Here is a 13,163-nt window from a genome sequence, read left to right as displayed (position 1 = left end):
AAGAGGACAAATACAAATGAAAAACTTTAAAAAAACTCCAGAACTTTAAAAGGAATGAAGTCTCTTAAAAGACACCAAGTCACAGACAATTCTTTGAGCATCTCACTGCCAGAAACCTAGTGAATCTGGGATGGTTGAGTGGAAACCTGCAACAACAACAACAGCTACCTCTGCTCTTATTACCTTTGCTTACCTCTGTAATATCATCGACATAATTTGATATCCAGGCCATATTAGGAAGGGAGACAGCTTTATGCTAAGAGATGAGAGGTTAGAAGGGCAGAGCAGAACCAATTTTTTGTTTTACTGTAGAAGAACTACATGGCTCCTCACATTATAGAAGAGAGGGTAGGAGTGGCTGAGGTCGAGCTAGAAATAGTTATGAAATAGTCATGGAGTGTCACAGTGGACCTTCAAGGTATGAGAAACATCCCACAGCCTTAAGAAAGGAAAGAACACATTGAATAATATAGTCCAATATGCATTATAGCTGAAAAAAGATTTCAAACAGGATGGTCAAGGTTGGAGAGCTTTTGTTGGATCACAGATGATCTACAGACAAATAACAACAACTATGTTCTCTATTATCTCTCTCAGCCCCTACCACTAACAACAACCCACCCCTATAACAATCAGCAGCACTAATGCTGGGATGGAGAAAACAAATAATTGATAAAGATGAATTCTCTTCATAAATACCTGTTAATGAATGTCATGAGAAGAAAAGTCATAGAAATCAACTTACTTGGCCAATTGGTTGTTTTCATCAGTTAGATAATCCATGTAGATGTTAGCTCGACTGATAAAGGCTTCTTGAAACGTTGGTTGAAGAATAATCGACCGAGTAAACACCTTTAGAGCCACATCTAACCTCTCCAGTCTAAATATGAAACAACAATTAAAAAGCTTCATTAAAAATTAATATATTTTAATTATTTAAATTATCAAAGAAAAAAATCATGTTAATAAACCCAGAACACACTAATTATTACATTGATTTTGGAGCTATTTCTTATAAATACTGTTTCCCAAAGCATAATGAGAAGAGGAACTTCTGCGACCTGGACAGAGAGAGAGAGAGAGAGACATTCCTATGCAACTCCTTTAATTATTGAAGTTTAAAGTTCAGTTATTAATACTGGAATTGTTATCACATCATAGAATATACTGCAATGCAATAAAGTTTCCATTATAGATGAAGAACTACAGAGGAAGTTATAGAAACTAAAATGAGTGATATGGCACTCTTTGAGAACTGGATAAGTCAAAGAGATTTGGCCAAACAAGTTCAGCCCAATACAGTCACTACTAATTAAAAGGACTTAAAATCTTTATTGAACAGAAATTTTGTACTGCTTGCCCATGACGTACAAGAACATGACCATGCTAGCCAGATCAACTACATTCTCACCAGAAAGTGGGATTTATGCTTATCACTGTGGCTGTAGAAAGACAAAAGATAAGGTTTTGGAATATTTCAGTTACATAGAATGACAACATTTCAGTAAAATAATTATGATCACCATTACCTGTGCAAAATCAGTCCTAAAATATGGAAGACTCTGTGATCTCCGCCATAAATCTTTATGGCACTTTTAAAATCATTGAAAGCATTTGAAATATCATTCAATGAATAATACAAAAGTCCTCGGTTCACATAAACCTGTTGACAGATGAAAAGATTTAAGAACTATATCAGTTGATATTGAATCTGAAATAATAAAGTTTCTGTTAAGAGCATTTAGTTATGGCTTTATGCAGGTGAAAGTTTTTTTTTTTTTATATTGTAAGGTGAATCATTACGAAAACAAATGTAAATAAAACAGCAACAATGAAAATAAAACAGTTCTTACTTTGTAATCCATTTTTCCTCCAATAAGCAATGCAATAGCATAATCCCGTAAAGCCTTCAAATATAAAAGGTATATTTGATATAAAATATGTATTTAATAGATTCAATAAATATATAATACAAAATATTTATTTCATATCTTCTCTCCTTCTTTTCTGAGTTACAACTTAGACTTACCTCATCTTCAACACCTCACATATTTTCTATCATTCTCTGAGATATCTCAGGCTGAGTAAGAAATAAGCAACATTTTGAACCACGAAGAATTTGTACCAAATTTTTGCAGAATTTTGAATTTTTTAAAAACATATTTTTGCAGTTGTCTGATAATAGAGACACAGTCTTGCCCGAATGCATCAATAAATTAACATTGATATTCTTTTTTCGCTGTTGTTACAATCATCTGAAATGGAACTGTCAAAGCACGGTATTCGACCAATTTTGCTATTCAACTTCGAGAAAGGACGTAAAGCAGCTGAAACTGCTCACATTATCAACGTAACGTTTGGTGAGGAAACGACCAGTGAGTGGTCAGCATGAAAATGGTTTAAACGTTTTCGCAGTGGAGATCTGAGCCTTGAAGATCATGAGTGTAATGGACGCCCATCTGTCATCAATGATGGTCAATTAAAGACTGTCACTTAGAAAGATCCACATAAAACCACTCAAGAACTGGCAAAAAAACTTCCAGTTAGCCAGAAAACTGCCTGCAACCATTTGCATGCGATTGGAAAATCAAAAAAGCTCAACAAATGGGTACCACACGATTTGAATGAAAAATCAGAAAATGTGCAGATATGAAATTTGCTCATTGCTTCTCTGTAACCAGACCAATCCATTTCTCAACCGTGTTGTAACTTGTGATGAAAAGTGGATTCTGTACAATAACAAATGTTCTTTGCAGTGGCTAGACCAAAATGAAGCACAGAAAACCTTGCCTAAACCCAAGCTCTTGAAAACGAAGGTTATGGTGACTCTTTGGTAGTGTACTGCTGGACTCATCCACTAAAACTTCTTAAAACCTGGAAAAACCATTACTACAGAAGCATATTGCCATGAAATTGCCAAAATTAACGAAAAATTGCTACTTCTCCATCCCAGACTGGTCAACAAAAGAGGGCCAATCATTCTTCATGACAATGCTCGACAACACGTTCCACTAATGACGCTCCAGAAGTTGAGAGAACTTGGCTATGAGGTTCTCCCCCACCCAGCTTATTCCCCAGACCCTTCTCCTACCGTCAACCACTTTTTCAAGCACCTGATGGTTTCCTGTGAGAGAAGGAGTTCAAAAATCAAACCAATGCTGAAATTGCATTCAAAGAGTTCATCAGCTCCAGGACTCCAGATTGTTATGTTACCGGAATAAACAAACTTGTAACTCGTTGGCAAAAATGTGTTGATTGTTTTGGTACTTACTTAGATGAATAAAGTTTCCAAATTGTTGAAATATATTGTGATGAATTTCATGTTTCAAAACGTTGCTTACTTTTTATTCAGCCGGATACAAATGTCCATGGTTAAATACAAACCTTGGTCTTTTTCCCATAAGCTGCATAGCAGATTGCTCGATTAAGATAAGTTACAGCTACATGATTATGTATTTTGATGGCTTCTGTCAGGTCAATGATGGCAAATTTATATGCTCCTATGAAATACTTTAAAGCTCCCCTGGAAAATAAGAAAAATCTCTATCTTTTATGTTCTTTAAACAAACAAAAATTTTAACAATCTAACATAACATAGAAAGCAAAATACAAAATGTTTGCATAGCAGTTTTAATGCCACTAAAGATGACTTTTCATTGTTTTAATGTAAATTAGAAATAATTTAATGAGTTCTTTTTTATGTTTAATTGCTTTGCTTGAAGTGGGGGGGGGGGGGAGCATTGATAGCACTGAACATTTGAAAATAAATGAAATGCAGCAGAGACAAAAATCTTATTGAATTTAAAGAAGGTTGGCAATTGAAGATTTTTATCAAAAATTTAAAAACAGAAAGAAGCCAAACATTGATACCTGTAGAGTAATCCTTTAATATTTTGAGGTTCTATTGCAAGGGCTTCATTGCAATTTAATATTGCTTTTGGATAGTTCTTTAGCATACCAAAATAACAGGCTCTACTTAGGAAAACCTGACATTAAAAAATTTCGTTATATTTCATTAATCAAAAACAAAATTGTGACATTAACTTATTTTCAAATAAAGTGAATGATGGTAAAACGGTTTAATAAAATAAATCAAAATTTCTATATTAAAGCATTGATCTCAAAAATTGTATAAATCATTGATTAATAATAATTATAAAAATTATCTTTTTCAGTTAATATCAATGATATTGCACATTTTTATTCTATTTTTAGTCTGGAGAAAGTGTTGTCTAACTCATGCCTGCAGGGAAAGTAGATGTTAATGATGATGATGATACTATATATATTTATTGTAAAACAATAATGTGTTTTGAATGGCATAACAATGCACTATAGTAACAACAATGGATTATAATAACTGGTGTAATTTAATCATCCATAGTCTGATATAATATTTCGGAATATAAAAATTCCTTCTTCAGATATCCCTAGGAATTGATCGAGTCACTGCTATAATCGGTTTTCCAACGTTTTTTTTTTGTTTCTGGAAGCGTCTCACGAAGCCCCTTCCAGAACCCCTCATGAGAAGTGCGTGGGGACTGCCATGTCTCAAGCTCGTGTGTGCTGGCACATCCGTAGTGCTGCTTCTAAGTTATGTTATTATATGTGCAGTTTCCTTTCCCCCGCTTTCTTTTTCTTTTTATAAATAATACATAAAATATCAGGTTTGTCCTTCAATAGGGCATGGGGAGAACTGATGGTGCGAAAAGTAAAAGTAAAAATAAAACTAGGAAAAGGCCCTGGGAAGAAATGTAATTGTAGAAACCCCGAATTGTGTCCCTTGGATGGTTCCTGCCTGGTTACTTACATCATCATCATCGTTTAACGTCCACTTTCCATGCTAGCATGGGTTGGACGATTTGACTGAGGACTAGCAAGCCAGAAGGCTGCACCAGGCTCCACTCTGATCTTACGTTGTATATAAATATGTAGATAAATTCTATATAGGTAGCACAGTAGATTTTAAAGTTAGATATAGATCCCATATGAGCTCGTTTTCTAAGGATAAATACTGTAACTCAACCACACTTGCATCCCATAGACATGATTTGGAGAGGAATAACAAGAATTATTATCTAGAATAGTCCATCGTTTCTAGAACCCCTAACTTCAAAGGAAATATTAGCAAATGCAAGTTGTGTATAAGGGAATCCCTTACCATCCTTAAATGTTTTGGACCAAACACCTTGAATAAATTTACTCATGTGATTCCTTTTTGCATCCATAAATTTTCTTAAAAGTGTAAAGGAATTAAAAGTCAAAGTAATTAAATCCTTTAATCTTTTAATCATTTAATTAAATCCTTTAATCTTTACAGGGAATCGAAACCGACGAGGCTGGGTTTACTTTAATACAGCCACCTGTATAAATAACTAATTGCTTTCTTCTTTTGCTTTATTCAGATTAAATTTTTCAATATTTGGACAGGTCTACGCATGATCTCTTATAAAAGAAACCATGCAATGATGCATCACTTTTCCCAAAGAAATCTCGTCTTTGGGATTTCAAAGCTGGCCAAAGTTAACATTCTCTTTTACCCATCTGGGATTGATAAAAGTCCCAGTCAATTCAATATTCCAAGATGCAAATGGAATTATAAAGGAGAAGAAAACTTTGAACAGAATGTTTCCAAGTAACTTTATAATGGAGATATCACTGAATCTAGCAGGTTAGAGACAGCAGTTGTAGGGTTTAGGGTTTTCAACTGGTTGCATTAAGGAATTGGTAGTGTAAAGGAGAAATAAGAAAATTTAGAAATAAAATTGTTCACATGATTTACTTACCTGAGCATTGCGACGGTTAGATGCAAGAGATTTATTAAAATCACGGATAAAATCACACATATTCAAGTGGATTTTCACAATTCCTCGATAATAAATAGCCTGAAATGAAATGCCATATTTTTTTTATCAAGGTAATGTAATTTAAAACCTTTTAATATCAACTGAAGTATTTATATTTAATTAGAATGCTTATGAAGTATTTATATTTAATTAGAATGTTTATGAAGTATTTATATTTAATTAGAATGTTTATGAAGTATTTATATTTAATTAGAATGTTTATGAAGTATTTATATTTAATTAGAATGTTTATGAAGTATTTATATTTAATTAGAATGTTTATGAAGTATTTATATTTAATTAGAATGTTTATGAAGTATTTATATTTAATTAGAATGTTTATGAAGTATTTATATTTAATTAGAATGTTTATGAAGTATTTATATTTAATTAGAATGTTTATGAAGTATTTATATTTAATTAGAATGTTTAAATAAAATATAATAGCATCAATAATCTTATAATATTTCAGTTGATCAACACCAACACAAATATAGATGAAGAATTGAGAGAACCTCTATGTAGCTGTTTGGTCTGCTAGAAATAGCAGTCAAAACAACCTCAAATCACACTTTACTGTCATTTAAAAAGCATACATGCCTAATGTAGTCCAATATATACTGTTTCAGTATAAAATAAGAGAGGTCAAAGTTGAAGTACCTCTGACTCCATATCCACTCAATGTACAGTACTCCCTGATACATGTTTTTAAAGACCATTTATTACCATGTAGGTAATGGAACACAATGCCATCCATGTGTTTCAATTAATTTTGGATATAATCAAGACAAAGGATTAAGTAAAATAAATTATAAATCTGGTGTTTGAGACTTTTTTGTATAAAAGGTTCTAACTTAAAATTATGAAAAAGATGTTTGGCAATATGGAGTTCTTGAGAAGACTCACTGAGATTGAGTTCTAGAAGCACTGTGGGTTCCAACCACATGTAACAACAATAAAACTTTCCCCACACTCTGTCCCAGCCAACCAAACTTCATCTCTTCTCTTCCTCACATTTCCTCTTTTCATGACTATGCTTATGCATATCTCTTGCTCCCCAATCCTGTCCTCACTGTTGTACCTCCACCCCCTCTATGTACCCAGGTTTCACCAGTCACTGCATTTTCCACCCCCAACACTCTTTGCATCCATGTGAAATCTATACTTCCTACTCATGCACCTTTGGCAATACCCTACCATTTGTATTCTGACCCTCATACTCAGAGGGTACACCCTGGTGCTATGCCACTATCTATCTCTCTTTTGTTCTACTCTACCATTCCATTTATATCCTGATCCCTGTTCTATATGAGTATGCCCTGCTACTTCAGTACCATCTCTCTCCTGCTCACTGGGTAACTATCTATCTCCCCTACAGCAACACACTTGCTTCTGTCCTCATTCTTGAATCATTCTCTCTCTCTCTCGGACTGAGTAACCGTGTACCTCTCCTCTACAACAAGACACTTGTTTCTGTCTCTCTGTCACACTCTAACCTTTCATCACCTGGCACAAAGTCACCTCCTCCTCCAATGCTTCCCCTCTCAAGATTTTAGTTTGATAGCCAGAAAGTGATGAAAGTCATTGCATCAATATCTGGTCAAGCTTGCAGTAATCATGTTTCTTGATATTTGATGTTTGTGTCATAAGGGGCTCACACATTGTGGTCTGGTGTTTGTTAGTATTAGACAATGGTCTCTCCAACAGTCGTTTCCCCACATTGCATGGATGAGCAGAACATCTTTGAAGTTTGCTGACTTGACCATAATGGAGTCAATAAGATGTCTGTCTGAATTTGGGATGCATGTGTTGCTTCTTCTGCAAGAAGATGGAATTTCTAACAGTGAGGTAATGATATAAAGAATTGTGACATTACAAAGAGAAAGACGTCTGGTACCATTATGATTAATTCACCTCTAGATTCACCTAGACACATGCTCATAATATAGGTCACATGACTAAATCAATGAAAGAGCCTTCTTGAACTGCTAGAAATTACAGCTTAATCTCCCTCAGGTTATACTCTACCATCTTAAGAAAAAGGCACATTGGATAATGTAGTCAATGGTACACAATGCATAAAAGTCAAGATGGTCATAGCTTCACTGTTTTAGATCACAGGTCTGCTGGATCAGTACTGACCAGGGGTTAAACAACAATGACAAAAAAGAAAAAAAATATCTTCATCCACATCAACAACAGTGACAAATCACAGTTCTGGAAAAAGAACTAAACATGAAAAATATTTACATCTTTATGACATCGGTTTATCTTGAGAGCTTGATTAAAAGCATTGAATGCCTCCTCGTACTCCTCCAGTTTCATATGGACTCGTCCGATATCATAAAACAGATCATCAGCTCCTTCTGGCCAGATTTTCTTTTCTGGTTTCTGTAAAAGAAATCCTTTTTAATTAATTGTATTTTATATTATTTCTAGTACCAACAAGTAGAAACAACATTACAACCCTAACCCTAACCCTACTGAATGGATCCTGCAATACAGGGGCCACTATATATGAAGTAAATGGTAAATAGGAAGACCTGAACCTTTACATCACCCTCAAGTGCTATGCTGTTTATAGTCACACCTCTTTCTTCAGGAAGATTGATAGACGAAGAAAGTTAACAAGGCTCTTGAGTTACATCTGGTTTTCAAAAGAAACATCTGCGAATTATAATATCAACAAAAGAATTATTGAAAGCTGTTAGATCTTATGTAACTGGCAGTGAAAGGTGTGGCCTCTGCACCACTGAAAAAAGACTCAGGTTTTAGCAAGATTTTGAAAGATCAGAGATAAATGCTAAATCAGAAGCATTCAGTAAATAGAAACACACAGATGAGTTTATACAAATGAACTGACCACAGATGAGGTTTTGTATTGATATAAATCTGGATGGTGATGACAAAGATGCAGGACTATCAGATATTGTGTGTGTGTGCTTCATTGATGTATTTATATCAGCAAAAGCACTAAACAATCCCTTGGAATTGTTATCATCATCATCATCATCATCATCACCATCATTGTTTAATGTACATGTTTCATGCTGGCGTGGGTTGCCTGTTGGAGGCTTGTAACCATGGCAATATTATTGTATGCCTATTCTATGAAATAAGATGTTTAGAAAACATTTCTCTAGTAGAAAATAATTGCTGTACTGAAAAATATTTGTGTATTTGACTTACCATAATATCTTTCATTAAGAAATAGGTTTGAAGAGCCTCGCGGTAACGGAAGTCTACTATCTGAACTTTGGCTAACATTTGGAGCAGTGGAATCGAACATGGGTCTTTGATAATGTTGTACTTTAGAATATCAAGTGCCTGAAATAAGGTGTGTGTGTATATATATATATATATATATATATATTTCCAAAGTTTCAAATTTATACATTTAAAAAGGAGAGATTCAACACCGGATTTATATATACAAATTCTTCATTCAATGTAAACATTTAGACCTCATGTTTAACGGAAAATGGTATAGTTTTTTAAAATTTGATTTGTTCGATCGATTCATTATGTTTTCTTTTGGTTTTTTGTTCTAATGAAAATCATTCCTGCTGACGTGTGAGACGATTAATATATTTAACTTATTAATGGTTGAATATAGTCAAACACAGAAATGTTTACATTGAATGAAGAATTAGGATATATAAATCCAGTGTTGAATCTCTCCTTTTTAAATGTATAAATTTGAAACTTTGGAAATATAAACAATGAGAAAGATCCTTAAGGAATCTAATCAATGATCCTTTGAGGTGAAATCTTATGCTATATTGGTAACGATTACAGAGTTTACTTTGAAAAATTATATATATATATATATATATATATATATATATATATATTTCGTATGTGTATTTCGTGTGCAAGATTCTTGATGTGGATATGTGTGTTGAAAGAAATACGATTAAACCTTGGGAGAGGCATTATGCCGGAAAATAAACACACGCACTGGTTCAGTCCTTTATTAATTTATAAACAGGATTTAGTTTTTCGTTTTTTTTAATTTTTTTTTTTGTTAAATCATTTCATATAAATTAGTACATCAGACATTTACTTTAAAATGTAATTGGAAGTTTCATTTGGACCAATTGCTTTCAGAAAACACAAAACACTGTAATAGGATTCTCTAATTGATACAAGACTGGTGCAAAACTGTAGCTAAATCTCACTGAAATTACAGTCTTGAAATGAATGAGGAGAAAATTGGATAATGTGGTCCCAAGTGGGATGAGTGTGTCTGGGACATCATATCATTGGTCCCTTCAGTCAAGGACAACCTAGGGCTAAACAACAGTAGCAGTAACCATGACAACTATAACAGCCACAGCAGCAGCAATGCCGCCACAGCCGCCAACAACAACAACAACAACAACAATAGCAGCAGCATTAAACAGGGTCAATGAACTTACAGTAGAAATATTTCCGAGAAATAAATGAACCATTGACATTTCCGAAGTTAAACCAATGCCAGTTTCAGAACTTCTTTCAGCAGCCAAACTAAAAGTGTGATAAAAAGACATGTAGAACAAGAATACAGGTTGTGTCAGATAACTGAGAGTATCTTAGACCAAAAAAAAAAAAAGAAATGGGGGTGAGATGTGTTAAAATAAATACATCAAAGAAACAAGCCATTCCACATAACCACACACAACTTCATACCAGAATCAAATAAGCCACCACCGACACCACACTCCATCTCCATGATGGCAGAGTCAAACGAGTTGTTAACATCATGAGGCCTCTGTACCACACCAACAATGTCCCATTTACCATAGTGCAGGGTGTTCAAATAAGGAGAGTTTGTGGGATCATGTGATCCCACAAACTGGGGATCACATTATTGGGTCGTTAAAGGAAAAGTGTTGTAAAATATATATATACATAGGCGCAGGAGTGGCTGTGTGGTAAGTAGCTTGCTTACCAACCACATGGTTCCGGGTTCAGTCCCACTGCGTGGCACTTTGGGCAAGTGTCTTCTACTATAGCCTCGGGCCGACCAAAGCCTTGTGAGTGGATTTGGTAGACGGAAACTGAAAGAAGCCCGTTGTATATATGTATATATGTATGTGTTTGTGTGTCTGTGTTTGTTCCCCCACCATCGCTTGACAACCGATGCTAGTGTGTTTACGTCCCCGTAACTTAGCGGTTCGGCAAAAGAGACTGATAGAATAAGTACAAGGCTTACAAAGAATAAGTCCTGGGGTTGATTTGTTCGACTAAAGGCGATGCTCCAGCATGGCCGCAGTCAAATGACTGAAACAAGTAAAAGAGTAAAAGAGCACATATATATAATTTAATCCTACTCATTTGCCATCTGTCTTCCAATGAAGCATTTAACAATTCTGCTAAACACAGATGTTGCACTTGGTGTGCAAAAACTGAAAACTCACTTACCTAAGGAAAGCATGTGACAAGGCAAAGTTGCCCAGCTTTAAATTTATGTAACCCTGAAAAGTTTCCACAAAAGAAAAATTCAAATGTATAAGCAACAGAAAGATGAATAAATAAAAAGCACAAAAGGAGTTTCATGAAATCAATAATAGCTTTAAACATGGCACAAAGCAACTCTGTTGATTGGGGTGGGGCTCCAATTAATTGAATCAACCTCAATATTTGACTGCTAATTATTTTATTAAATCCAGAAAAAATGCAAAGTTAACGGTGGGGTTTGAACTTTGAACACAAAGTTTCATAAATAAATACTGTGGTCCAGAGCTGATCTTAAGTTTTGTGAGTGAAATAAATAGGAACTGTGTGGAAACCTAATGAATGGACTCTACAGTCCTTGTTGAACACCACTAGCTGGCGTTTGGATGCATTTAGCGGAACAGTTCATTTTATGTAGACTGTGCATGTATGTGCAGGCCTCAGCAAGATGTTTTTAAGATTGGCAGTTGTCCATGAATGTTTGGTGTTTATCCAACAGAAATACCTCTGACATGGGCCAAAATACAGCTTGGCACTAGTGTCATTGCAGGCATGCATTGCTGTTAGAACAATAAACACCTGGAACAGACAGCACAAGTAATCAACTTATCCTCTATTGGTACTCCTTTAATTGGGTGTGAAAGTATGAAATGCAAACTTGATTTCACTGTGATCTGAACTCAGAACATAGAAAGTCAGAACAAATACCACAAAGTATTCCATCCAACATTCTTATCAACTTTGCCAATTTTGCTGTCAAAGGTTAACATTAAACAACAAGAATATAGAGTTTAACACCACAACCTGGTACCCCGAGGTCTTTAATAATCTCTAGTCTGTGGAAAACATTCAGGGCTCTGCCTTCTCACCAGTCTCAAAAATCCCTAAAATAGTCCTGAATATTGTCTTTCCTCCATCACTAAGCCATTAAAAATATATAAAGAACAAAAGGAGTTTATGTAGCAGCCCAATGTCCCCTAATTCTACTGCCACCACCTCATTCTAGTAACTATTTCTGTTTAGAAACATTGTCATTTACTCATTATCGATCAAGGTAGACTTATTCCATTGAGAACCAAACAGTTTTTAATTGTACCATCTCTTTCAAACATATTGTTACATATCAAACAATATTCCAATATTCTAAACATTTGTTTTTTTTCTTAATGACTGAACTAAAGGAAGAAAAACAGTCTTCGTAACTCTCTTTTTAGGGTCCCGAAGATGGATGGAAGAAAGTTGTGATGTGTATTTTAGAAATTGTTTTTTGTAGTGGGGTTGATGTCATGATTAATAGTGTTAGCAAATTTAAAAATAAACACAGAACAAAATATTGTATACAAAAGCTAAGATTGTCAATGATTAGTGAGTCGAGGTTCAGACATCTAGATGAAAACAACCAGTTGAAGAGAAGAAAAAGGCCGCAGCCATTATATAACAATTCCTACAATGAACTTCTGGACATATTTATGATCAAACAGATAAAAAGAGTTGTTGCACTTGAAGGAGACAAATCAACTGTACATATCTATCTCTTTTTGTGTTAATAAACTAACCGTTTCCACAAGACGGTCGTATTGTTATATTCCTTGAATTATTGGTGTATTTCCAGTCAGTCATTGATCTTTGTATCTTGGTAACGAGATATTTATCTCTTTTTGTGGTAACAAGTGAACCGTTTCCACAGAGGAGGTCCTGAAGCTGGAAACCTGACCTGAAGGCTGCCTCTAGTAGAGTTCAACCCATGGCAAGTAAAAAGCAAGTTTTGCATCCAATGAAAAGAATGCTCCTCCCAATGGATTTCTACACAGTTTCGATTTATCAAATTTTACTGACTTTCTTTGCTCAAGAAGCTACATTATGTGATCAAACTTAAAA

The 13,163-nt window shown here is 34.6% G+C and overlaps 1 protein-coding gene across 10 annotated transcripts in view; it reads right to left on the bottom strand.

Annotated features, from left to right (window-relative positions):
* The window catches only part of LOC106882836 (uncharacterized), a 65,588-nt gene that overhangs the window by 16,223 nt on the left and 36,202 nt on the right, over positions 1–13,163 (bottom strand). For 7 of the 10 annotated variants that reach the window (XM_089361321.1, XM_089361325.1, XM_089361324.1 and 4 more), the window contains 10 exons: positions 11,253–11,305; positions 10,268–10,355; positions 9,036–9,173; positions 8,097–8,237; positions 5,787–5,885; positions 3,871–3,986; positions 3,385–3,523; positions 1,854–1,907; positions 1,530–1,663; positions 746–880 (listed from right to left, as the gene is read on the bottom strand). In XM_089361321.1, the coding sequence (XP_089217447.1) occupies positions 746–880; positions 1,530–1,663; positions 1,854–1,907; positions 3,385–3,523; positions 3,871–3,986; positions 5,787–5,885; positions 8,097–8,237; positions 9,036–9,173; positions 10,268–10,355; positions 11,253–11,305 (1,097 nt within the window). The remainder of the gene's footprint in view (positions 1–745; positions 881–1,529; positions 1,664–1,853; positions 1,908–3,384; positions 3,524–3,870; positions 3,987–5,786; positions 5,886–8,096; positions 8,238–9,035; positions 9,174–10,267; positions 10,356–11,252; positions 11,306–13,163) is intronic. The other 3 variants (XM_089361327.1, XM_089361328.1, XM_089361329.1) reach the window with 1 other exon arrangement.

The sequence above is a fragment of the Octopus bimaculoides genome, chromosome 13, assembly GCF_046866305.1.
Source record: "Octopus bimaculoides isolate indiv1 chromosome 13, ASM4686630v1, whole genome shotgun sequence".
NCBI classification, from domain to species: domain Eukaryota; kingdom Metazoa; phylum Mollusca; class Cephalopoda; order Octopoda; family Octopodidae; genus Octopus; species Octopus bimaculoides.
The sequence above is the reverse complement of the archived record's forward strand: the minus strand, read 5'-3'. Positions and strand labels throughout refer to the sequence as shown.